The following is a 26,222-nucleotide window of genomic DNA, read 5'->3' on the forward strand; positions in this document are numbered from 1 at the left end:
TATGAATAATAAAAACAGCTACATATATTGCTAGATTCCCATTTATTTTTGTAATTATGAGAAAAGTGAATATTATTCTGGAGATAAAGCTATTTCATTTTGCCTCTCTGATAAAAATAGCTATTTGAATATTAATTGTTCTACAGGAAGTCTTACTGACTTGATTTTTATGCCAAGTATGCCTTGAACTTCTCTTAGGGACTGAAAAATTCCCCCTATCCTTTAAATATGAGAAAATCCCCTCTTCGTGGGACATATAACCTGAGAAAGCAAAATGAAAGACTTCTACGGACTTAATGGGTTTGGGCTTACATTCATAATGCCAAAAGCAGACTGCTTAAAATCTTCCCTGGCAGCAGGATGAGAAATCTGAAAGTTGTTTCATTTCTGCTTTCCTATTTTTGTGTTATTTGGATGATTACACAAACAAGGCTTTTAAGAGTCTCGGGCCACTCTCTTTGTAGTCACAGCTCAGAGAATTTAGAGGCGTGGGACTGAACTGAAAATATGTGGGGCATTCCCAGCACTGCAAGTAATAGGTAACCCATGGAATGGGCCTTTGCTTTGTTTTCTTCATGCTGCTGTGACTATCTGGACTAAGGAAGGAAAAGGGAATTTAGAAAAGGAAAAGTATATATATATTTTTTTTCAGATAAGCACTCAGTCTGGTCCACTACTATCCCACCCCTCCAAGTTAACAAAACAAATCCCTATTATGTTGCACCTTCTGTAAGCCTCATAAAGAATTTGCCCTGTAATATGTGGGGGGAAGAGAGAGAGAAAAGGAGGAGAGAAGAGAAGAGAAGAGAAGAGAAGAGAAGAGAAGAGAAGAGAAGAGAAGAGAAAATTTACATCTAACAAGTACCTATGAAATTACCTGAACAAAGTAGAGGGCTAGGGTAGGCTGTGCTGGAGGCTTCCTGTCCCAGGACCCTCAGCCACCAACCTTTGGGGTGCAATGCATCCTCTTTCCCATGTTCCATTCCAAATTGTTGGGGGGAAGGGGAAGGAGGGGGATCTAGTATTTTTCTTCTAAAACTTTAAAAAGTTTTCCCTTCTGAAACTTCACTACAAATCCCTCGTTCCCATGGGGTTGCAGCAGACAGGAACTGTAGTGTGTGTTCATTTCCCTCCTGCCTAAGCCAGCTCAAAAGAATAACACAAAAGGACCTGCAACATCCCAGTACAAGCTGCATTTTTTGTGTTGCTGCCTTTGCTAGGCCACTCTTAAAAATTGTCGAAGGTGCTTTTAGCCACACAAAGGTCTGCAAAGGCTGTCATGCAAACAGATAATTTACTTCAAAATCCAGGGAGGGCAGAGGGGCCACAGAGGTCTAGCTTTTTCCCTTCATCTTCCCATTATTTGTCCAACACCTTTTAAAGAGGTACTGCTCCTTGATCTGAAAGGAAGGTTATTATGTACTGAGAACTGGTGTGGCAACTGTTGCTTGCCCTTCATTAATGTCGGTGTTTAGCTGAACGACTTGACCTGAAGTGGCTGGAGCCTCCCGGGGAAAGTTTTCAATCCTTTTGTTGTGTGTTTTTGCAGAGTTCCCCTTCTCTCCCATTTGCTGGCTGGTGCCCTGAGGGTAACGAGGCTGAAAGTTTAGCAAGTTCTGAGCATAACTTCATATCACAAAAGCAAGTGTGTGTTCCCCTTCCCCCCTCCCCTTCCCCCTTCCCCCCCCCCCCCGTTACTAGTCCCCGAGCGCCCCCCCCCCCCCCCCTTTCTTTTTCCTGCTCCTAAACGCCTCCTTCAAGATTGCAGCTGGGCAGGACTCCAAAGGTGCAGGAGCAGCAACAAGCCGGAGTTCAAAGTTAGCAGTAAATTGCACAACTTCCAGCTCATCGCTACGCTCAGAGACTATTAACAAGCTGGAAGGAGCTCAGGGAAAAAAATTAGGGGAGAAGGGAACACCCTCGAATTGTTTGAGGATCGCTGATGTTATGCTTCTGCCGCTGGAATCATGGCTCCCTTTGGAAGGAATTTATTAAAAACCCGGCATAAAAACAGGTAAAATGCGTGCATACGCGGAGGGAAAGGGATGGGGCTCAGGGATGGATTTTACACTTTTTTTTTTTTTTTTTTTTTTTTTTTTTTTTGGTTCTGGGGGAAGGATGTGTTGCTCCGGTCCCACGAAGCTGCCGGGAGCTGTAACTTTGGGGCTCACCTGCGAGCGGGAGTCGGGCCGGAGGCACCAAGTCGGCGTGTGCGGGGGAAGGGTCCCTATTCCCAGTCTACCCTATCCTCCCTGACTCTTCCCCCTCTTGGCTCTGGCACATTTGAGTTCTGGGAACTATTTCCATTGAGGAGAACATAGCTTTTCCTGACTTTGAACGTATACCGTGTTAACCAACGCGAACGTTTGAAGCCCCCCGTGTTAACAAGGTGAGGTTCGGCCGGGGCTGGGAGGCGAGGCTGATGGCCCAGCCGTGCGGATCCTGCCGGCGGTGAGGGTCGGGGCGACCTGGCGCCTCTCTCCCGCGCTGGGAAGAAACTCCCCGAGTTTCTCACGGAAGGGCTGCGGTGGGCCGAGCCGCGGGGCGCCGGGCTCCGGGCCCCTCCGTCGCTTGTTTTCCCTTCCCTCACTGGAGTGAAATCTGCAGCCCCTAAGCATCAACCCCGTCCTCCTGCTCGGCAAGGTGAAGGCTTTCTTTGTTAGCCTTTAGACTGAGCTGAACTCGAGTGCCTTTTTTTTTTTTTTTTTTTTTCCTAGAAAAATGTCCTGGGTGACAGCTATGGTCTCTGTGTTGGCTCCTGCGAAGTTTCTTTAGAGGGACTTTGACCCTCGCATTTTGCATACTTCTACATGCTACACTCATGAACTATAAAAAGGAAAAAAAAAAAAAGCGTAGAGCAGAGTTATGTAATCATTTTAGGTGGTAGGATGCCACTAAAGTTTTTTAAGTTTGCTTGGAGTGAATATGCTACTTTGGACACTATGGAATTTACAGTGGCTAAACCTGTTTTAGATAAAATTGAACAGAAACAGCACTGAAATTTTGACTTGCTGAGAAACTCAAAACTTATTTGTAATCTCTTCATTCTTTGACTGATGCTTTGACTGAAATTTAGGTCATATTTAAGAATACATGGGGGTAAATCTTTTCCCATGAGAATATAATTGGGCCCTAAAAAGTCACATAAATATATGTATATATATATATTTTGCCTAAGGGCAAGTTTTAACATTTGAATTTCCCATTTGATATACTTAAAGTTATTCTTGGGGTGGGATTACGTGGAAATATTAATACATTATACAGAACATAAATCAAAAAGATTGTAGCAGTTGAGGTTCAAAAAGATACCATTTTAGAATTATTGGTATCATAGGTTACTGCTTAAACAAGTATATTTTGATAATAGGTCTAGAAACAGAAATATTCTGAAGCACTTCAAACTGGGATCCACTCTATGTTGGAAGATATGGAAAGGTGGACATGAACTTTGACATGAAATTGCTTTTACATAAACCTGAAAATTTTTTCCCATTAAAATAGAAAATTTGCTACTGACATCAGTTACCTAATAACTGTGTTAAATCACAAAGAATACTTCCATGTTGCTCAAGTGAATTTGTTTCTCTTTTGAACTAGTAAAATATCTTCAGACTAATTGCCTTAATCTCACTGTGTTTGCTGATGTGACATTCTATTCCTCAGGAAAAGAAAGTCATAATCCAAAGCTTTTAAGAGGCAATAAAAATTAAAATACCAAAGGAACCATTACTGTGAACACCTAGCACTTTCTTCTCATTTCCTGCTCCCCCCCCCCCCCCCCAAAAAAAAAAAAAAGGGGGGGGTGTGTGTGGAATGAATGCCTTTACTGGCAAAGAAGTGTTGTGGCAGTATAAATAAGCAGGGTCTGAAGGGTCTGAAAATCTTGTGACTACAGAAAAGGTGGGAACTGAGGGGAAATTAAATCAAGCAAAAAGCAAAATACATAATTCTTGAAACTATTTTCTATTCAAATATTTAATTTTTGGTGAATGTAAAGCTAACATGATACTGAATATTGAGAGTGAAACTTTGATTATCCATTTATTAATTGGATCCTATAGTATGACTGAAGAACTGTGAAAAAAATATTTTTTTCATTAAAATATTCTCTTTGCCAACTCATTTGAAACCTTGAAAAGGAAGTCAAGTGAGCTTAAAATCAAAAGCAGTAGCTGGGGAGCTAGAACCTGTGGCTCATTTTCTTGCCTTAGTTTACATACCTGCCAAGAGGAACCAAAAAGAGACACACGTATATATGTATATATTTAATCTACTGACTTGTTCATTAGGTCTAGTGCTTGTCCATTGCTTTGAGAAAATCAGTCGTAACAGAAAAAAAAAAAAAAAAAAAAAAAAGTTGCATAAAGAGGGAGTACAGGAGGAGCAAGTGCTCTTCTCCTGCCCTTCTTCCCATTTTGCTTTTTCTATGGAAGTATGTAATGACCATTAACTACATGCAAATATAACAGCTGGAGATAAACAAATGAGGAGTAATTCTCTGTTTACAGTAGGAGGACATAAAACTAAGTTAAATGGCTTAGTGAAGGAGGCAAAGGCAGTTCGAACAAGAGCCAGAAGGAAAATGAAGGAGTTAGAGTCATTTGCTCAGATAACAAGATGACACCTCTGTAATTAGTGCTTGTCTTGCAGCATTGCCTAGAGGTCCCCGTACAGGATCAGGGCCCTGTTTTTTAGTAGACTCTTCACATCCAGGTCATAAAATGTCAGTCTCTATCTCAAAGAACTCAGAATTTAAAAAAGGGTTTACTCTAATTTTACCTGTATGTATGAAATATTTGAGTAGGACACAGGGGGGGGGATATTGGCTGTGATGTCATAAACATTTACAGAAAGAAACTGAGATTAAACCTCAGAGGAAGACAAAGCCTGTGCTGAACTGCTTCCAGTATTTGGACGATCTGTTGCTGTTACTCTTCTTGGGCTGCTGAATTCTAGCTCAGTAGAGAGACAACACAAGTCCTCGGTTTGTCAGCCCTGATTTGATTTCAGAGGAGCAGCCACTAGGAAAGTGGCCCCAGAATGTTTTTCTTGGCCAGAGGGTGGTATCTTGATATTTTTTTCCAAGAGTTGTAAGTTTTTATGCTATTCTTCAACTTCCTATTTCATCAATAAATAACTATAGTCTCCAGAGCATGTGTGTGCTTGTCAGCGTTGTCCCTTGGAGAACAATGCGCCCAAAAGGTAGCAAGGCCATGCCCCACCCACCTACAAATCCAACTCTGCTCAGTAGGGACAGCTGTATCCTCTAAGGCAATAAAGGAAAAGGGACAGTTTCCTGCAGGACTAAGCCTCAGTAACATGAATAAACCCAAGAGGATAAATTTTGATACAGAGCTCTTAAGAACACTACTGATTGGAAGTGTATGATTTGAGGAAATGCTCAGCCGAAGGCTGAGGTACATAGTCTGAGTTCTTTGCAGATAAGGTCTAGTATTGATCTAACACATCTACACAAAGACAAAATCCTCTATCCAAATATGAGCAACATATACAAAACATAAATGCTTACTGTGTTTGTATACCAGTGTTTTACATTGTATACAATTTCCTGTTTGTTAAGTAGAAGACAAATCTATGCCCCATTAGTTTTCTGTCAGATTATGACTCCTCTACACTTCGGTGCTAGATTTGGTCGCTTCTGGGAATGGGTCTTTAGGTTTGTCAGTCATTTAAATATTTCAGACTTTACCCATCATATCAGGGATATCTGGATCTATCATTGTCTAACCTACCCAGTGATCTCACAACAATAGCTGATCCCATTGCTGCTTCTTTTTCATTGTGGCCACTTGGGTTTTTCACAGAAACCTTACCCAAATTTGTCAAAGCCATATAGTTCCATGCAAACTGTTGGCTAATAAAGTAGCCATCCAAAAGGGAGAACATACAGAGAATTTATCTTCACTTAGTTGTCCTTGATTCTGCAGGGCTATCTTGTTAGGCACAAATAGATTGAGAAATATTTTTGCCAGTGTAATTCATGCTGATTGTAAGTTTATCACAACTACATGTATGACAACACTACACATCTGAACCCACAGTGCTATTTTATGATGAAGAAGTTGTATTATAAACCTGTTATTTAAATATATTTGTTGTTCTTCTCTTCATTATGGATTTTTTTTCCACCTTTTACGATCAATTTCTCAGTGCCACAACAGGTAGCATAGTGCATCTGTATAGGAGACAATCATTTACTTTGCCTAGTCTTTTTTTTTTGCATCTCATTAATCTCATCTCTGGTTCAGACATAGAAAGAAAGACCATATATATCATTCACATAGATACAGCTGGAGTTCTTTCTGTTCTGAAAGTCAGATGCCCCTCCTCAGTGAGAGTAACATTCAATTATTCTCTCAGAATCTCTATTACAGTGTAGGATAATGAATTAGATTAGAGACTTCATCCATGTGATACTGAGCTAACATTGCCATGTTCCCTCCCTTCCTCCCTCCCTTTAAGTAGTTTTGCATTGTACCTAGTTAGCACAGTGATTTGAGTATTATACAGAACACTTCTATTGCTCTACAGTTGAGTATGCTGCTGTACTTTTTAAGCCTTGGTGAAGGGAAACTGAAATTGCTCAGCATTAAGATTTGGACTGGAAACTGTACTGGAGATCAGGTGCTTATCTGAATGAACGGTGTGTGACCCACTCTGTAAGTCTCATGTAAAGGATCATGTGAGATGTCTAATACTACTCTTCTTGGATAAGCATACCTGAAGAAAAGTCTATGTGAAGCTGTAAGGGTGATTTTTGATCCAAAACTACTAGGCATTTGGTATGTTGGTATGTTGGGGAAGGGGGGTACGGGGGGGGACGGGGACATGGAAGGGAGGAGAAGGGGTGCACGGAATGGGGGATAAAAGCTTATTTTTTATCAGTGGTGTTATCTGTGTTCAATTTTTAACTTGAAAATGTGATGTATCTTTGGTAATGGCCGAACATACACTTCTTACTTTTACTTTTCCTTGAATGTGAGATATGTTAGTGAGCTATCAAAGAAGAAGTTCTTCTTTGAGCTGCGGTTCATACATTGTAATTTATTTTCTGGTCAGACTTGTCAGCTTTGTCTCAAGGGTCAAATTGATTGCATACATTTTCTAGTAATCTTTGTACATATTTGTTCACTTCACTTTCAGGAAGAGATTTTCGTCTAGCAGAACACTAACCTTATTTCTAAAGAGTTAATTATCTACTATTCTGGGAGGGCAGACAGCAAGTTCATTCCAGTGGAGTAAATAAAATGACTAATAGATGTATGTAATACTATACTATCTAAGGAAGGAGCATTACTTAGGTTAAGTTGAAGCTAATCTGAAACGCTAAAACAGTGTACAATCAGTCAGGCTGACTGTAAAGCATACTTCAGAAAAATAAACATGTTTTTAGTAATACAGAAGAATAATCTTGCTGGGCAGTGGCGATTTTCTGTTTTACTAATGCAAAGCTAATATTTTCCATGCAGGGAGAAAAGCTCAGATATGTTGTTAAGTGTAATGATTTCAGTAGAAAGATGTAGGTTTTCACAGATGGGAAATTACTTTTTTAAAAAGCTAATAACTTTAAGAAAAATTAGTCACATACTAGAACCTCTTGATTAACCTACAAAGGTAGATGCTAAGGCTCAGAATATCTTATTTTTTCTTGCTTTCATATGATGAATAACAACTTAAAATTATGATCTTAAACATTATTGTTTGCAAGCATTGACAGCACAAATGCTGTACAAACATGAATTAGTTCCTCCAGCTTCTGTATTTAATATGAAGATAAAAATTAATGGTCACAAAAAGAGTGATACAAGATACATTATTATTATTATTATTATTATTATTATTATTATTTTGCTTAAAATCACATTTGTGTGTAGTGAAGCCTGGAATTGAATGTTGGACATGTTGGTACCCAGCTGTATGCATATGTAACTGAGTTATCATTGTTGCTTCTACTGTTTCTTTTATGTGTTATGATACTCTAAAGATGGTAACTTTCTGCTGTCTTCTGCAATGTTATTATGCTAGCATTTTCACAAGCCATCACATAGAACAAAACAGAATAAAATGGGCTCAGGATGGTGAACATAAAGAAAGAGTGACCAACTAAATGGAATTAGAAGGAAAAATATATGACTTAATTAATTTGTTGAACCAAGGTCAGAACCATCCTATACAGAATGTAGGTACTAATCAAACAGAGTTTAGTGTAATTCATGGGTAGCTAAAACACTATGTTACAGACAAGCATCACACAGAATTCTCTGAAAGTTTCTGTCATCAGTTTGTGTCATCTCATTCTTATCATTTATTCCATGCCTATGTCTCCCATTAACAAATAGTTAAAAATGAGTGCAGTATAGTTGTCATGCAAATTCTGGTGATGCCATTTTACCTCCCAAGGACTGTAAATTTTCCATGGAACTGTGAAATTCTTACAATAAAAATGAGATTTTTTTCATGCACATATGTTACACATAAAAGCTAAGAGCCAAACAATGATTTTTAAATTTACGCATTTTGGAGACCCTTATCCAAAAGAAAACAATTTTTGAAACTATTGAGAACCTGTCTGGAACCTCAGAGTGCTTGTAATCACCAAGTGGTCTCTTTTTCCTGTCTTGGCCTATCCAGAAATGTGCACTTAAGGAGCACATGTTGTAATAGCGATAATGATGCTGACTGGTTTGTGACTTCAGAAAACTGATAAACACATTTAGCTTTCCTTAGCTGTAATTTAGGTGATAATATTTACATGCCTGAGGAGAATAAGTATGGCATGACTAGACAGTGAAAAATTCTATAGAGGTGCAGAGTGTGCAAGTTAGCAGGAGAGGTATGAATAAAATCGGGGAGTTCCTTGTTTCTAATCCTTGTACAGTTCACTAGAGCTGGCTGCCGCACAAAGAAATGATAATACATAGTGGATTGTTTAGGTTTGATTTCACATAATTCACTGAGGAATTTTCAACGGTTTAAAGTTTTTCATAATTTTAGATATGCCTTGTGGCGAGTGAGGTGGTTTTGTGAGGTGAACAAGGGGAAAGAAAGGCAAATTTTAAAACCCCGAATCAGAATGGAAGGTCTTCACTAGTAAAGATAATAAAGTCGTCCTGTGATTATATTTTTAATTCTATGAAACTTAAGTTCTGTTATCACATGGAGAGGAATAAAAGACACTACACCTGAAAGAAAACTTTCCACTGCAAGTTTGGCAGACCTTTCAAATATACGCTATTTAAAAATGTGTTTCTCTTTCCCTGACTTTCATTCTCATATTTGTCTGTCTGAATACATTTGCATCTACTAGTTTGAGCCATCTCATTTGTAGTTTTAGGTGCTTGTGTGGTTGCTAGACATACATTTTTGAACATTAGTATTAGAAGTGAGATTCTATCAACCTATATAACCTATATCAAATAGGCTATCAACCTATGTTGTAAACTTGTAGATGATGTAAACTTCTGTTTTCCTCAGATTCTTTCCTCAGATTTTTTTTTTTTTTTTTTTTTTTTTTCTCCACATTTGTTATACAGCTGCTGAGTAGCAAAAGGAAGATATATTTATACGGAGATAGATTGATGGTAAAACCTGTCAATGTGATTAATTTGTTTTCTTTATTCCCCACCCCATCTGTTCTCATTCATTACTGTAAAGAATTATGAGTTATGAATTTCCCATCATAATGGAAAATACAATCAGCTTTCTAGACAAGCACAAGATATTGATTTTACCCTTATTTTAATAATACAAAACTGGTAAGGATTAAATTAAATATGAAAAGGCATAACATTCTCTTGTTCAGGGGCAAAGTCAAGTTTATAAAAATACAATAATCTATTACAACAAGTTTTGTTTTGTTAAGTTATAAAAATGTTTACCTTAATTTAACTTGTAAGGATGAATGACTTCAGTGGAATAATGTACTTGAGTGGATTACTCATTTTTAAGACAGTCTGCCCTTGGGTCTTGAACCTGCAATTTACTCTGTGTTAATAGATTCCTTCATCCATAGGAAACATCTTAGTTTTTTTCTCCAGCCTCCTCCAAATTCAAAATAATATTAATTATTTTGAGAGTAGCTTCCACTGTTAAAACTCTTTAAACAATAACAACAACAACAACAACAACAAATCAGAGCAACAGTGAAGACACAGTTTTGATGACATTTTGTGCTTCATTTCGAAGTTATCGGATTTGGATTCTGTTTACTGATCAAAGTGTTGATTAGTGATATTTATAAATGCAGGATCATACGCTGATTTTCAGCTACTCTTGTTGCTGTTGGCTTAAGAATTGGCAAATTGGTGTGCTGAACTGTTGTTTCACTTGGACATTACCTGTTGACAGACTTCCTCTGTACTGATTGTTAAAGTACTAAGTGTGCTTGTTTAACTTGATTATTGCCTGTATCTCTCAGGGCCACTTTGCTGACAGTATCCTGTTTTAACATATCCAGTCTCCTGACAAAAAAATAGGATTGATATTGACTTTCCTGCACTTTACCATACTTCTGGTTCTCATACTTTAAGGTCTAGGTAGATAGTTAATCATGTTTATTTACTCTTGAAGGCCATTACAGGTGTCAGACAAAGACCTGAGTTATTTTTGGAACTGCAGTTGTGGATGGTCACAGTACTTAGTTTTACTGACTCTCAGACTGTCCATAAGATTCAGGTATACAGTAAAGCACAAAACGTGAATTTCATCTTAGTCAATTTTAGCCATTGAACATTTAGGTATCTATTCATCTAAGTGCTCTTTGCAGTTAATGGATACATCTAAACATTTCCAGAAGGTAATTCATTCAGACTTAGACATCCATTTTAGTATGGGATTAGTCAACCCTTTGGAGGTACCTATCTTATGCCACTGATTACAGAGGAAGGTCAGAAAATTATCTTTAACTATACATCTACATTTTAAATAGCTAAAAGTAGATGAGCTGAGCTCCACCCCAATCATTTTTCAAAGGGAAGATCTTCGTAGAGCGTACTCAGACCTTGTAGCACACCTATTTAACCATCTTTTGCACCATTCATTTTAGTAATTATAAAGGGAATAGTGAATGTAGAGGTGAATTATAGATGGGTACTGTATGATTAAGGGAGAACCATCCTAATAGAAGGGATGCTATTCCCTGCCCCGCCACAAAATTCCTACGTGACGCTAGTCAAGTCACAAAAAACACAGTTTACAGAAGTGGTTACTCATTGCATGTTAGTCATTTTATAATTCCTGTAATGTCCTGTAATCAGTTTTGCACAAGGGCTGAGCAGAGGAAATTTAGGGATGTCCTCCTTTGGACACCTCTGTAGATATCAGTTCAGTTTAACCATACTGGGAGTTTAAACAAGTGAATGGTTTGGCTTAATTCTTTCTGAAGAATTAATTCTTCAGAAATAAATTAATTCTGATTAAATCTTCTATCTATAGAAGAGTATGCAACGATAAATTAAGTAATTTGTTAGTTTATGAAGCAGTTGAATATCTAGTGATAAAAGGCATAGTAAAAAAAGTAATAAAAATCGAATCTTTTTCTTCTGTAAAGCATAGTACCATACATAAAAGAAGATATAAAGTGGACACATACTGAACAAAAGTAAGTTATTAAGGTTAAATTTATGAAAGAGTCTTTGATACCTAGATCTCATTGTAGTCACTTAAGACTAGCTTTAAAATTTTTGATGTCCATTAAATTATGATTAAAACCCTCAGTAGTAGCATATTAACTGTCAGCATTCTCCAGCTACCTGTACTACCATCAGATCTCACATCAGTCCTGAAAACTGTAGTTATGTACCTCCTTCACACCCTTAAAAAATTAAGAATAGACTAGTCTTTCACCTTTTTCAGCTACGAGTTACCTAAGAGCCCTGTTCAGAGCATGTGTGATGGCACACAAACTGCAGCGAGGTGAACCAGTGGCCAGAACACCCTTGTAAAAAACCCATACTGTCATCTTCAACATGTATTTGTCAGGGAAGTCCTGTCAAGTTTTCTAAAATGAAATTCTCTCAGTATTTCTTGTTGAAGCTGTTCCATTTTGTCTTGGCTTGTACGAGTTCCTTACAGTAGCTCAGAGAAAGACAAAGCTTTGTGTTGAAGGGTTTACTGGGAGAAGGTGATCAGACTCTTGGTTGTTATTCTAATTATCTTCGTAATGTGTTACGCAGTGAACATCTGAATGTAGACTAACTGTAAATATTTAAGTTCTACCCTTCAGTTTCTGTTTCTGCCTATTTTAGGTCAGTTCCTCCTGAACTTGATGCTGTCAAATTCTGTTAGGTGTTGAATTGCTTCATGTTGCTTTTTGTGGAAGTTTAGGTGCCCAAGAGGGGATTATGAACTTCAGCAACAGGGAAAGCACCTGAAAGTTGTAACACTCAGTGCCAATAAGGCCTCAGTACGTTCTGTGACTCTGGCAAAACTGAGTATTTGTTGCACGCATTCAGGAGATGGCTCTGATGTAAGGGGGAGAAGGCACCTAACTATGGATATGCTGAATTTAATTTGTGTTGGTTGAACTAAGTAGCATGGAAAACTTTAACTGTGATGCTTAAAGTTTCTGAGTGCTTGACTGCCTGTTGAGCATATTTCTTTTTATTAAGGTGCATGGTAGACCCATGTTTAGTATAAAAATGCACATACGACAATTTGTGTTATATATGATCTTGTAATGCATATGTTTAGCTAATAAAATATGCTGTCACATACATTATTACAGATTTAACCTGTATCATCTATATCTAATATTAAATAAGATATATTACAAGTCATCATATACATATAAATAATATGTACAGAAATAGACATTTTTGTAGATTGCATTCAAATACCTCTACGTATTACTAAACTGAATACCTACAGGAGTCCTTTTAAAGGGAGAAGTGTTAAACAGAATGTGAACATGTCATGGAAAACTTCTAAATATGTATGTTTCTCCAAACACAACAGAATTGTTCTCATGGCAGAAGGAAGAATGCCTTCATTTAGCTGTCACCATTGTATCCCTTCAGCTTATGAAGTGTCTTACTAGAATTAAACTGTCTTTTTATCCTCCCTAAACTATAAAGTCATCCACATTGCTCATATGTTGAAAGGATCCCTAGCTGCAAAGACATTTGGATACATGAAGTAAAGAAACATCAGATTAATTTGAATGTTGACTCATGTCTGCCTTCTTGTGAACTGAAGACAACACGTAGTTTGTGGTGTCTTTCTGGAGTCACAGCCTTCTTGGGATAATCAGTATCCTGTTGGAGATGTGTCTTGTAAAACTAGCCTCATGATTTTTTGACCTGCCTTAGTCTTTGGCCACAGACACATCTCTGTGTGACATCTTTACAGCTGCATGAATTTTTTGAATTTTTTTTTTTTTTTTTTTTTCCTAAAGTGTTCAGTCAAATTCAGGGTTGTTATCTCAGACAGTTTTCCAAGGCCTTTATCTTTATGACATAATTCATCTTGACTCATGGTTTAGAGTGAGATGGCCCCAGCTGGATACAGAAGAGATATTTCTAAGAGGATTCAAAAAATTTTAGCTAAGGAAAAGAAAAACTGAACATATGAAAGAAAGTTGAAAAACAGATTATGATTTTTTTTTTTTTTCTTTACTGTTTCTTCATGGTTCTGGAAGAGACTTTGGGCTTAGGTCATGATTAAGTTTGAATATTTTATTCACATAACTTTTTATATGAATCATGGAATATTTTCCCTCTGCAATCAGCTTCCTTCTTCTCACAGCTAAAAATGGTGTATGTGCTACCAGACACCATTCTCTCTGTCTCTCACATCTACAGCTTCTTCTTTACATTAATCCAGAGAATTTCCCATTCTTCTTGATCTTTATGATCCAGCATTGACCTTGATTCCAGACAACAGTTCTTCCCTCTTTGCCTTCCCCATCTCTATTGTTCAGCTGTCTAGAACTAGTTTTGCAAACTTCTGTGCCATCTTTAGCATATCCATGGCTAGATAAGAGCCCAATTGGTAGGGTTAACAATTTATTTCATTTTTTTTCAGTAGCTTCTTCTTCAGAGAGGATGCAGTGATATTTCACAGACCCCATCAACCTGTCCCTGACTAAGTACATATTGAAGCATTCATTGATAGGCAATTTTAGAAAATTACTTGAAAGCATAAGCTGCACAAGTCTCCCAGATTGTTAATGGATAGTAAAATGCTTCAAGTTTCTTTTTGAAAAAGCTTTGGTCACTTTTCTTGTTAGCATAATTATGTATCTACTACTCAATTTAGCTCTTTATAGATTTCTGTAAGTCCACTTCATCATCTCATCCTTTTTTTCCTTTCAGCTCTTCAAATATTGTAAGTAATGGAACACATTTGTCATTGAATTAAGTTTCAGAAAGTTCAAGAGAGAAATCTGAAAAAAAAAAAAAAAAAAAAAAAAAAAGATTTTAAATGAGGTCTTGATAAAACCCCTTTTGAGAAGACACCTTCAATATACTTTAATGAAAGCAAAGTAAATAGGGAAGATCACACAGAATACTTTAATAGGAGTTCCATAGTCTGCAAAATTTATTGAAATAAATACAGAAGAAAATTGAAGCTCATCTTGCCATTCTCACTCCTGGAAAACTGTAAAGAGATACTCAAACTAGGTTTTATTATATATATATGTATATACATATGATATGTATCTTATCATATATATATATATAAGGGTATCATATAATATATATGTGATATTTGTGTGTATATTTACATAAGAAATGTATTTTATATAAGTATATATAAAGTGTTTTGAAAGATTATTAAATGACAAAAATTAAGAAAGCAAAAATAGCAAATGCTGGATTTGGGGATGCTGATGTGATTAGGCTTTGGATCTTTTGAAAAAATGGTACCTGCTTTCTTTAATTTTACAATACACCATGGGACAGATTTGAAATAATAAAGGGGAGCTTTAAGGATAATGTTTAATGGGATGACTGGGCAGATCCAAAGGCTTGCATTTGCAGAAAGGGCATTTCTAAACCTCCTTTCCTGGCTCCTTGCCACTTTCAGTCATCTTTGCATTGGTATTCATTCTCACCCGACAGCACATGACCTATCTCAGGGAGCAATACTCAAATATACTTATATACATAAATATTTCACTTAATGAATTTATAAGTCTTGTAGTTGCTAACCTATAAAGCTGGATTTAGCTGTAAAAATAGTATTCAGGATCATAATTTGCCTAAGGCAGATGTAAGCAAGCAATTTTGTATATTTAGGGGATGAGCTTAGTGTGGGGCTGTTTTAAAAACAGTAGATAAAAATAATGATTCATTCAATGTTCCTTTTCAGAATCATAGAGTACAGTGTCCATGATCTGAAATATGCCACAGGCTGCTGCTAGAGCAGCTAGAGCAGTGATGACAATAGGTAGTCACAAAGAAAAGACTGTAAGGAACAGAAGAGGTTTTTGCTGAGCCTCGGTTAAACTTGGGGAATTGATGAAAAGAAATCAAGTCCATCTGGACTTTTTTTCTTTCAGTGTGAATGAGGTTTGCATATGTCCCATATGATGTCATCAAGTGTAGAATTGTTTGAGCCATGCTCTGTGTTTAAAAATTCACAAGGAGGTAATCATAACAGTCTTCTTTAGCCCAGGATGTATCAGAAAGGTAGCATGAAATCATAGAATCATAGAATGGCTCAGGTTGGAAGGGACCTTAAAGATTATTTAACTTAAAACCCTCTGCTGTAGGCAAGGATGCCATCCACTAGATCACATTGGTCAAGGCCCCATCCAGCCTGGCCTTGAATGCCTCCAGAGATGGAGCATCTACAACTTCTCTTGGCAATCTGTTCCAGTGCCTCTCTGCCCTTACAGTGAAGAATTTTTTTCCGAATGTCTAGTCTAAATCTATCCTCTTTTAGTTTAAGACAATTTCTCCTTGTCTTATTATTATCTACCCGAGTAAAAAGTCCTTCTCCATTGTTTTTATAAGACCCCTTTTAAGTGTTGAAAGGTGACATTAAGGCTTCCCTGGAGCCTTCTCTTCTCCAGGGTGAACATCCCTAGGTCTCTCAGCCCTTCTTAATAACAGTGCTCCAGCCCTCTGATCATCTTTGTGACTCTCCTCTGGACTGTCTCTAACAGGTCCACATTTTTCTTGTGCTGGGGACCTCAAATCTGAATGTAGTACTCCAGGTGAGGTATCAAAAAGGCAGAGTAGAGGGGGACAATCCCCTTCCTCTACCTGCTGGTTACACCTTTTTTGATGCAGCCCAGGATGCAGTTGGCCTTCTGGGCTGCAGGCGCACACTACTAATCTTATCATTTACTAGTCTGCATCATGTTCCTTACCTTATTCAACTTACCTTATTATCACTGGTCTAAGTATAGTGCACTTTGTTCATGTTCTGGCAGCCCAGACCCAGCCTCAGAATGCTTGGTGTTTATTTCTTCACTTAGCAAGATATCAACAAACCCAGAGGAGAAAAATAGTATACATTGGCCTTTCAACAAGAGCTGAACAGAATTTCACAGAACAACAAAAAAATAGTACCTACAACCCATGGAATTCCCCTCACTTCTTTTAATGTTGAAAGCTCATAAATAACCAGGGTGCTTCTAAAAGTTGGTTACAAAAATTTTAATGGGAGAAGTTAGATAAACTAAATTTCTATTAGCTGTAATAACACATCTAATTTTGCCATTTTGAAGCCTACATTTTAAATGAACTATATATAATTCTGATTCTTCTGTATTATTGCAAGTCATGGAATTTTAGATGCATTCTGTACATTATTAGTAGGAGTCCCATCAATTTTTTTAATAGTATAACCAATACTTAAATAAGCACAAACACTTAAATACATATAGGAGCTCTACAGAGAATTACATTTTTGCAATGTAGCAATTTCTTTGTGCTAGGTAAAAAAAGCAGTGGCATCTTCACTTCTCATATAGTCACTAGCCACTGCTCAAAGTCGAGATGTAGAATTTACTATATTGATATACCTAAACTTTGTATGTGGCTTACTAACACAGAGGAATTTGAAAATGCCTATCTTCCTGTTTCCCATATCGTGGTCTAAAGAATACCTACCACTGGATTTGTCAGTGTTTGTTTTGGCTGTGCAATTCTTCATGGATATGCCATTCCTGTACCACAGCTGCTTCCTCAGTAGCAGTTGCAATACACACATCAAAGCATGTTTTCCCAGTAAAGCAAATTGTTAATGTTATTGTTGCTCATCTTGGAAAATATTTTGGCAGACACCTAGCTCTCTTTTGTTCTCAAACCTTCACTGTGTCAGGCCATCACAAATACAGACCTGATATGATATGCATGTTGTCTGTCATGGCATTTTGCATATACAGCAAGTTTGCTAATGTTACTCACTGAAATTCCAAACATTTTTTTTTTTTGCATAATATCCACTAACAACCTTATGACTTTGAATATACAATGGAGAAAGGATGATCTGTCTGACAGGAAGGCAGATTTAAAGTGTGGATGTAGTTTATAGGGAATGTATGCCTCGAGGGGAGGGAAATAATTTCAGAGGTAAGACAGTAAAAAAAAGTCAGGGGCAGATGCAGTCTTCATCTGAATGGAGACTGCAGCTGTTTCACTTGCCTATAGTTTAACTTATTGCAAGTGTAAACATGGTATAGGGCAGAGCTAATAAGCAAAGGGGAGTATATGGTAGCTTTTGGTCAACTCTGATGAAAATCTGTACTTGGAATTTGCAAAGGAGATTTTGCAAAACATGATATGCCACTGGCACAATGACAGGGAATGACATTTTTTATTATTATTACTTTTTTCTGGATAATCTGCTATAACTATTGCTTTTATCTAGTGAGTAAGGTGGATAAATCCTCTTACAATAAATTACTTTTTATTTCTTTATATCTCTTATTAGTGCAACTTTCTGATTTAGCGCATTTTTCTTGGCTTATATTTTTATGTCATATAAACTCTGCTATCCATCCACTTATCAGATGATATAATTATTACTTTCAGTTCTTGTTGGATCTTCTTGTGAGTTGCTTTTATTCCTTTATGTCTGATTTAAGTATTATGGGGTGTTTTTTTATTATTATTATTTTATATAACTATTTATTTTGGTTGGATTGGGTTTCTCTCTTTTTATTTTTATTAAATATTGGTCCTTGTTTAGGTACCTGTATTCCAAGTGGTACAGCTAGAACACAGTTTCCCATGGGATTTTCACTGAAGTTTGACATTTAAAGTTAACAAGAATTCTGTTTTGAATGACTTATTCACAATAATAATAATAAAAAAATCTTACAGATTTTTTTTTTTAAATCATCATAAATGTCATGTTATTTACCTATGACAGAAAAGTACTATCTCATACCAATTCAAAGGTATTTAATAAAATTGTCATAGAGCACTAATATAGTGTAAAATGACTGAGCAAACAGAAATTTCTACCTTAGATCATTGTTAGAATCATTACTCTAATCATAGATCATTATAATGAATGCAATTTTGTAGCATTCAGTAGCAAACTAAGGTGATGGCATTCCTCTGGACATGGGGCCAAGGAACTAGTTATACTTTTAAATGAAAAAATGATAACTGATATAAGGCATAATTCTCAACAACTGTTGATAATTAAAATGTTTCATAAAGACTTCTTGACAATATGGAAATCTTGCTGAATTAAAACTTTATACACTTAAAAGTATGCAAAATATACATAAACTGATAATAAGGGAAATGTGTTGTACAAAGCTAGCTGTTTTAAATAACATTTGTTTAAATATTTTTTTTTTTATTTTAAATATCTGAAATATTTCAGTTAGGACATCCAAATTATCTTGTATATGCACGTGTTTGAAAAATGTCACATGAATATCTAGATGGCTAATCTTCTCATTTATTTTTAATAAATGCATATGTGGGTTTCTGTAGAGGAAGAAGCTATATCAAAGAACAAAATTAAATGGATACAGAAACAGATGGTAAAGAGGAATTTAAGTTATTTATTTTGAAATAATTATTTTGCTTTCACAAATTGTATGGTGTTCTTTCCAAATGTTCCTGCAGTATCAGGAATAATCTGATTATATATATATATTTTATTGTCATAGTTAAAATACTGTCTTGCCAAGATACTTTTTAGCTAGACATTGCCCTTACTTCTGTGTGATGCAAAAAAGAAGAAAGAGCAAGAATCTGGCATATGTGGAGTATATATCCCCTAAATGCTATGGACATTAACTGTGTAACAGTAAATTAATATTTCTGAAATAAATGCATTTATTTGATATATTTTTTAATATTTATTTTATGGATAGGTGAAGGGGAATGGGAATGTATTTAGTTAACAGACTGTCTTGAATCCCTAAGGATTTGGAATATTTCCAGCTTCAATGGGTGGTGAGAGAATAGATACTTCCTCATTGCTGCCCTTAGGAAACTCAGAAGCATGTAGTCTACTTAGACAGGAGGCATATTGAGTTAAGGGTTTGACCTTTATTAGTTTCTGAATAACTCTTCAGAAGGTGACGGAAAGTTGAGTAAAAAGGTGGATTAAATGTGGATTGTCTGATTAAACTTAGTGTGAACTTTTAATACGATCCATTTGTTCCCCCAAAGGTTGAAAGACACTTGAACTCATTTTTCATATGGGCTGTGTATTCTCTATAGCTTTAGTGTTTAAACTTACAGAGTCAAATATCCCTTTTGATCAAATTGCTAGTTTCAGACAAGCAGGACTTTTATTTCTTGCAAATCTCACAGGCAAAAGTCCCACAGAGACAAAATATATTATCTTTTATTTTTCTTCTCAGTGATATTTTGAAAAATGAATAATAAAAGCAATATTATATTATAATTTTTAAATATAAACTGATAAACTACTTAACTCTTATATAACCTTTGAGAGAAGTTCTCAAATGACAAGTACAGCATGCCCGATACTACGAAGACATGAGGTATCTGCAGTTGTTTGTATCAAAGATGTGTCCTTGTAATATTGGCCTCTCCATACTTCCAAAAAGTAAATATAATTTAAAGCCATCAGATTGTTTTGATAAGTTCGTTACGGCTTGGAACTGAGGCATAGAGGTAACAAGGTTCATTATCGAGTGCCTAATCAAGGCATGTGCTATCTTGCACATGGAGGAAGCACGTAAGAGTTCAGAAGACCATAGCACAAATGCACATTTGCCCAGATACAGAAGGGCAGATTTGCATGCATGAACAACATATTCAAAGAACCTTGAACACATCAGATTATTAAATACTTTTGTGGCAGTTGTCTCTTGTTTTCTTGGGATGTTTTATGCCTCTGTCGTGCCCTTTTCAAAAGACAGCAAGTGTCTCCGTGACTGAGCTCACTTGGCCACAAGGTCTTTCCCCACTGCCCAACGTGACAGGTAGCAAAAGAGGCACAGAATACCTTGGCAAGGAGCTGCGAGTGTGCAGCTGGAGAGGAAAGGGAGAGCCTGCTGAGAGGTGTGGGCAGCATAGCCTTGCCTGGGCCTGTCTGACACTACTATCTTCTTCTTAGAGGACTGCAGGTCGTTCTGGACTCCATAAGGACACTGAGATGGCAGACACAAAAACCCTAGGCAAGACCTCAACTGCAGGTACTCAGTAGGCAGCAAGAGGGTTGTTTCTAAAATCTTTTTATTTCAGTTCCATCACATAGTTGCTTTTGGTTTCTTTATTGGGGAAAAAAATAAAAATTAAAAAAAAAAAATGAGAGAGAGAATTACTCTAGGTGGTATCCTGACAAAATATAGGGTTTTGTTTCATATAAGTTTATAAGTCTTATTCTGGGGAGCTCAGCATACCTACCAGAGAGCTCAAGCTACCTGAGAACCCCATCAAAGCAGCCAGTCAATGACAAATTATCATCTGATTTGCTGCAGATTAGATTATATGCACAGATGCACTGTTGAGGCGGCAACATAGGAGACTGTTAATAAATTATTGCTATGTTTTTTGTTTGTTTGTTTGCTTGTTTTCATTGCAAATGTTATCTGTGTTTTGCTGTTTGGCTTTCTGGGTCTTAGATATACTGAAATGTATTTGTAAAAGTAGAGCATCAAAAAGAAAAAAAACTATAGAAGAAGAGATGTTAAATACAGAATTGAATTCCTTTTCTACGCTGAAACGGACTACATTAGTTATAATCTGCTACCATCCTAGAAACTATCCTTCTGACATCAAGAATTACAGTTTATGCCCCACTTGCAGATGCAATGATGAAAGAAAAAAAGGTAACATTATTACACTGAGAAGTGTAATAATATTTCAACCCCAAAAGACAGACACAACTTCATAGAGTCTGTTTAACAGTAATTAAATTCATACATAGTAAATAAAAGCTCTTTCATTTCTAAAAATTAACATTATAAAATATATTTTTACCAATAAAACTAAGCTATTTCACACAGATGGCTTTCCAGCATGAACCCTTTGGTGGTAAATTTATAAAATATTAACAGTTTTATATATTTTCCAGCAAAAGATTAATGTGTTTCTTCGTTACTTATGTTCACCTGCAGATTTTTTATTCAATATAAATTATTTCAATGACTAGGAGAAGACAGTTAATAGAAGTGTAGACCATCAACATAATCAAATTTTACTAACACAAAAACTTTTGTATAGGAAATTGATCATACTGAGTTAAAATTAGTAAAGCATTAAACAGTAGTGCTAGCAATGGCCTCACAAATATATCTTGGCTGCAAAATTTCTAGCCGTTAACTGGGTATTTTTGAGTTACTCAGTTTGACTAGCTTCGTGGGATGAATACATAAAAAAAAAAAAAAAAAAAGAATGTCAATAAAATTCCATTTTATTTTCAAGTGAAAGTCTACAAAGAATTTAATGTGGTGAAGGGAGAGAATTATTTTATCTCTGTTTTTGTTTATCCCAACAAAGAAAAAAAATCTCTTCTAGTGTCAATGATATTTTAGGAACATCATATTAAGCTGCTATCAATATCATACATAAATGATCTAGCCCCAGCATAATGTTTACTGAAATTAGTAAAAGTAGTAGGAATTATTTTATTTGATTGGTTTGATTGCTTGTAAAGCTATATATTTCATATGGAGTAAGAGTGTTAAAACTTTCATGAAGGCAAAGAATTATGGTTTTGATATGTGTTTGTGCCAGTCATCCCTTACATTAGTCAATATTAGAATTGTTGCTTTCAAGCTGTCTCATACTTTGACTTTGTGCAACATAAGTATGTGTTTTTGTTTTGTCTGTACATTGCTGGAATGTATTACCCTAGGCCTGAATAATAAATTAATGAAGCGTATATGTGATATACAACAATCAGCTTGTGCTGACACAATCAAGGCTTTGTGTGAGGTCTGTGATATTAATTTGTTTTTTGGGGGGTGATAATGAAGAGAAGCAAAATATAGAAGGCATGAAACTAGAAATCAAAACAAACAAAAAGGATTGGACTTATTCTCAGGAAAGGAAGGACTTAGAAAAGGATGGACTTTTGACCACTCTTAAGTTTAAATGCTCACCTTTTCCACTTTTCCAGAACAAGTGACTTTGGAAGGAAAAAAAGAAAAAGAAAAAGAAAAAGAAAAAGAAAAAGAAAAAGAAAAAGAAAAAGAAAAAGAAAAAGAAAAAGAAAAAAAAAAAAAAAAGACATGCATGTTGCTGTTATCATCAAGGCTTTAAAATAATGGTTAGATAGATAGAACATTTCAGTGATCAATTCAAAGAAATAGAACTCAAACCAGAACTGAAAGCTTTAAAGAACACCAATAAACTATTTTAAAAAGAGAAGTTGCCCCGCTGGTTTTGAAGCTACTAGAAGATGTTTCTGAAACTGTTTTTCAAGAAAGCCAAATATTTAAACTGGAAAAACATCTTAGCTGCTACAGACTCATTAATTGATGTGTTATTCAAAAATAACAGTTCTTTTGCTTTCGTTAAAAAAATGCAGGATGCAAAGACCAAGGAATCAGTAAACATGAGAAGCTTGTCCCTTTGTTTAAATGACCATCTAAAACTAGATCTTGTTGTTGAATATTGTCATTTCTGTTATTACATATCAGAGGAAAAAAAAAAAAAAACACAACAACAACAACCAAAAAGAACACTTCAATATTCAATTTACAGAGTGACAAACTGGATTACCTCTTCCTTACTATTAAAATTACTTCCTGGATTTCCTTATAAATGACATTAACATATTAAACAGCAATTTTTTAGGTCCCATGTTTAAGTTATCTGTAGTGGGTCTAATAATATCCGAACCATTCCTGTTACCTTTCTCTTGGACAATAAACCAGAATGTGATTGGATTACAATCACCTGTACTTAGCTATCTGAAAATGAGGTGTTTAGTTGAAGGTGAGAAATTTCTTGTAGTTAATGAAAGAGAGGAATAGCTTCATTAGGGGTTTCATCCAAACGATTTAGAATATGGAGACTTTCTTCTTGGAGATCTACTCTCCTCTCATGTCAAGGAGGAGCTTTGATGATAAATATATACTGAAATCTTAACTTCCAGATATCTAAGTATAATGAATTCCACTTATATGCAGAATCTGGTCTCCTATTTCAATAAAGAAAACACTGCTTAATAAAGGATGGTTCCTAGTATTAGCATCTCATTGCATCCTGAAAGCAGGTCTTTAATAATTGTTATGGTGTCCCTGACAAGATAAAGCCTCATTTTTGTTTGGCATAACTTGGATTAACTACCATTAAAGAATTAGAGAACAAATTTTACTTAAAAGGTCCATGGAAGGCCACATCAGTTTACCTCTTTATAGTGGAAGATAATAAAGAACACTTAGAACACTTTTTTTTTTTTTTTTTTTTTTTTTTTTTAAGATATTAGAATTCCATGGTACTGTGTGAATAAAATTATAAGTAATTTATTAATTCTTTTTGAGTTAAAAAGCAAAAGCAAAAAATATAGTAAGGCTACTGAATAAAAAAGAGGATAATATATGTTGTGACAAATACATGGAAAAAAAAATTGCACTTTACAGATCTGTTTTGATTCAAGAATTATAGAATGTTTTTTCTTCTTTTCTCTAAAAGGTAACAATATAATTAGATGTATATTATATATACTTATACTTTCACACACACATATATATGTAAAAGCATATGTACAAGCTATGTACAAGCTACTTGACTTCTTTGTGTACCTTCATGTGTATACATTTTCCATTCCTGCAGCACTACTACGAGTTGTGGACTTTAGCATGTTAAATAGACCAGCAGAGAAAAATTCTTCCCAAGAAAACTCAATGTAAAGTCTGAGTAGACATGTGCAATGTAACTGAAAAAAAAAAAAAAAAAAAAAAAAGTAAGTGGGAAGTCCATGTAAAAGTATGTATAACATAAGTACTTATCAGTACACAAATGCAATGGAGTATTTAAGGTGTTTTTATCCCTGAAGTTTTACTAATATCTAAAAGAGAAAGTAAGCTTCTACATAACTCAAACGATCTCTTGCACACTGAAAAATACTGCGTAGGAAGAATAAGTAAGAATATAAGAATACTGAGTAAGAATACTTCAGTATTCTTAATGTATAATGTAACTGTAGTTTCTTTTTTCTTTATATCTGTAGTGTAAGACAAATACTGAGCTATTCAACAGACACCACTGATTTACATTGTGATTGTCTATTTATATGTTTCATTTAACTACTAATCTCTCAATAGATAAAAATATTTCTATAGCATCCTGTATGCTGTGAACCTAAAATAATTTACAGATAATGACTTTTTAGCATGGTAACATACTTAACAGTAATGCTATTTAATCTGATATTATAACTCAAATAATTGTTTCTTTATGCATTTCGCCATTTTCTATGTCTGTGACATATTCTTATTTTCATAGTCTAGGAAAAATATATTAATCTTTTGAATACCAGTTCTAAAACTAATTGTAGTAAAATGCTGGCCTGTAAGAAGGAGCTATTGAAGTGGGAATATGATGTAATCACTCAGAGTAATCTAACAAAACACACATTTTATAGAAGGATGTTCCAAAGCCTGGAGCAATTGGACAGAGCTCTGCTGTGTGGTAGTAATAAAAAAGTCACTTTTGTACGTTTTATTTGTATTTATTTGAAATCTCCTGTCTTTTGAGGATTCTTGCCTTGTGGTCAGAGTGGCACCTAGAACTGAGTCAATCATGGTTCAGTTTTTTTGGATTACAGTTTTTCTCCCGTGTTGTGTAATAAACAAGAAAAAGAAACAAGTTGGATTGCTTTAATAATCATAGGGCTAATTAACCCTAATTAATCCAAGTAAAACTCCATTCCTACTAAGTCTCAAAAAAATAGAAATGTCTTGTGAATATTTAGTCATAGGTAGAAAAAAAAAATGTGGTATTGAGCCCTTAGAATACTGTCAAAGTTGTCATTATCAGGCTTTCCCCATCAGACTGGGTTAAATCCCATTCATTAAAATGAACTGAAAGTGATACCAGAAAATCTAAAGGTATGCATTTTTGCTCAGAGAATGTATTGTTTTATCATTTTAGGCAAGAAGCCAAATCACCAGGTCTGGGCAAGCGAAAATTATGCATGTGGAGGCTAGAAGATAGGAATATCCTGGACATCACACCCTCCTCTTCTTTCAGCTACATCTCTTACATTGGCAGTGGTCTTGTGTCATTGAACAGCATATGACAGTCCAAACATAAAAGATAGCTCTAAAGTAAAATTTCTGCATTTTGTCATCTGAATCACACTCTAGGCTCTTCTGATTATATTGATTAGACAACTACAACAATTATAATGGGATCTTAGATATTTGAATTTAGATGTCTCTATCTGTAAGGTGGTACCAGTTGGTAAGGTCAGGTTAATACCACATTCTTTGGAATTCATAAATAGAATGTATCTTAAAGCTTTTAAAATCTTCTGGCATTCATATAAGTAATATTTAGAAAAATTTCTGTATTGCTTGAAAATGCAAATGTGGCAGAAATACAGATCTATCTTACCATCAAGCTCTATTATCTTTTCTCATTTTCAGCAGTATTACAAAGTCCACTTATACTCAGTATGTATTTGAAAGCGTGATTCTTCCCTACAGAAGCCTGGGTGATATTAAGAGCTCCTAAATTGTGCAATGTATGTGTGATGAGAACAGATATGCAGATCTGAAAGTTACTCTGCTGTAGATCTGTATGTTACTCTGGGACAGTCTGGAAATGTAATGCAGGTTGCCACACTTTGAC

General features: G+C 35.6%; 1 protein-coding gene across 3 annotated transcripts in view; it reads left to right on the forward strand.

Annotated features, from left to right (window-relative positions):
- The first annotated feature begins 1,729 nt into the window (after positions 1-1,729).
- The window catches only part of RASSF9 (Ras association domain family member 9), a 28,956-nt gene continuing 4,463 nt past the window's right edge, over positions 1,730-26,222 (forward strand). For 2 of the 3 annotated variants that reach the window (XM_035342226.1, XM_035342217.1), the window contains exon 1: positions 1,730-2,014. In XM_035342226.1, the coding sequence (XP_035198117.1) occupies positions 1,968-2,014 (47 nt within the window). In that variant the 5' untranslated portion in view covers positions 1,730-1,967. Of the gene's footprint in view, positions 2,015-2,163; positions 2,390-26,222 lie in introns of those variants that run through there. The other variant, XM_035342235.1, reaches the window with a different exon arrangement.

This window comes from Oxyura jamaicensis, chromosome 1 (assembly GCF_011077185.1).
Source record: "Oxyura jamaicensis isolate SHBP4307 breed ruddy duck chromosome 1, BPBGC_Ojam_1.0, whole genome shotgun sequence".
In the NCBI taxonomy this organism is placed as follows: Eukaryota; Metazoa; Chordata; class Aves; order Anseriformes; family Anatidae; genus Oxyura; species Oxyura jamaicensis.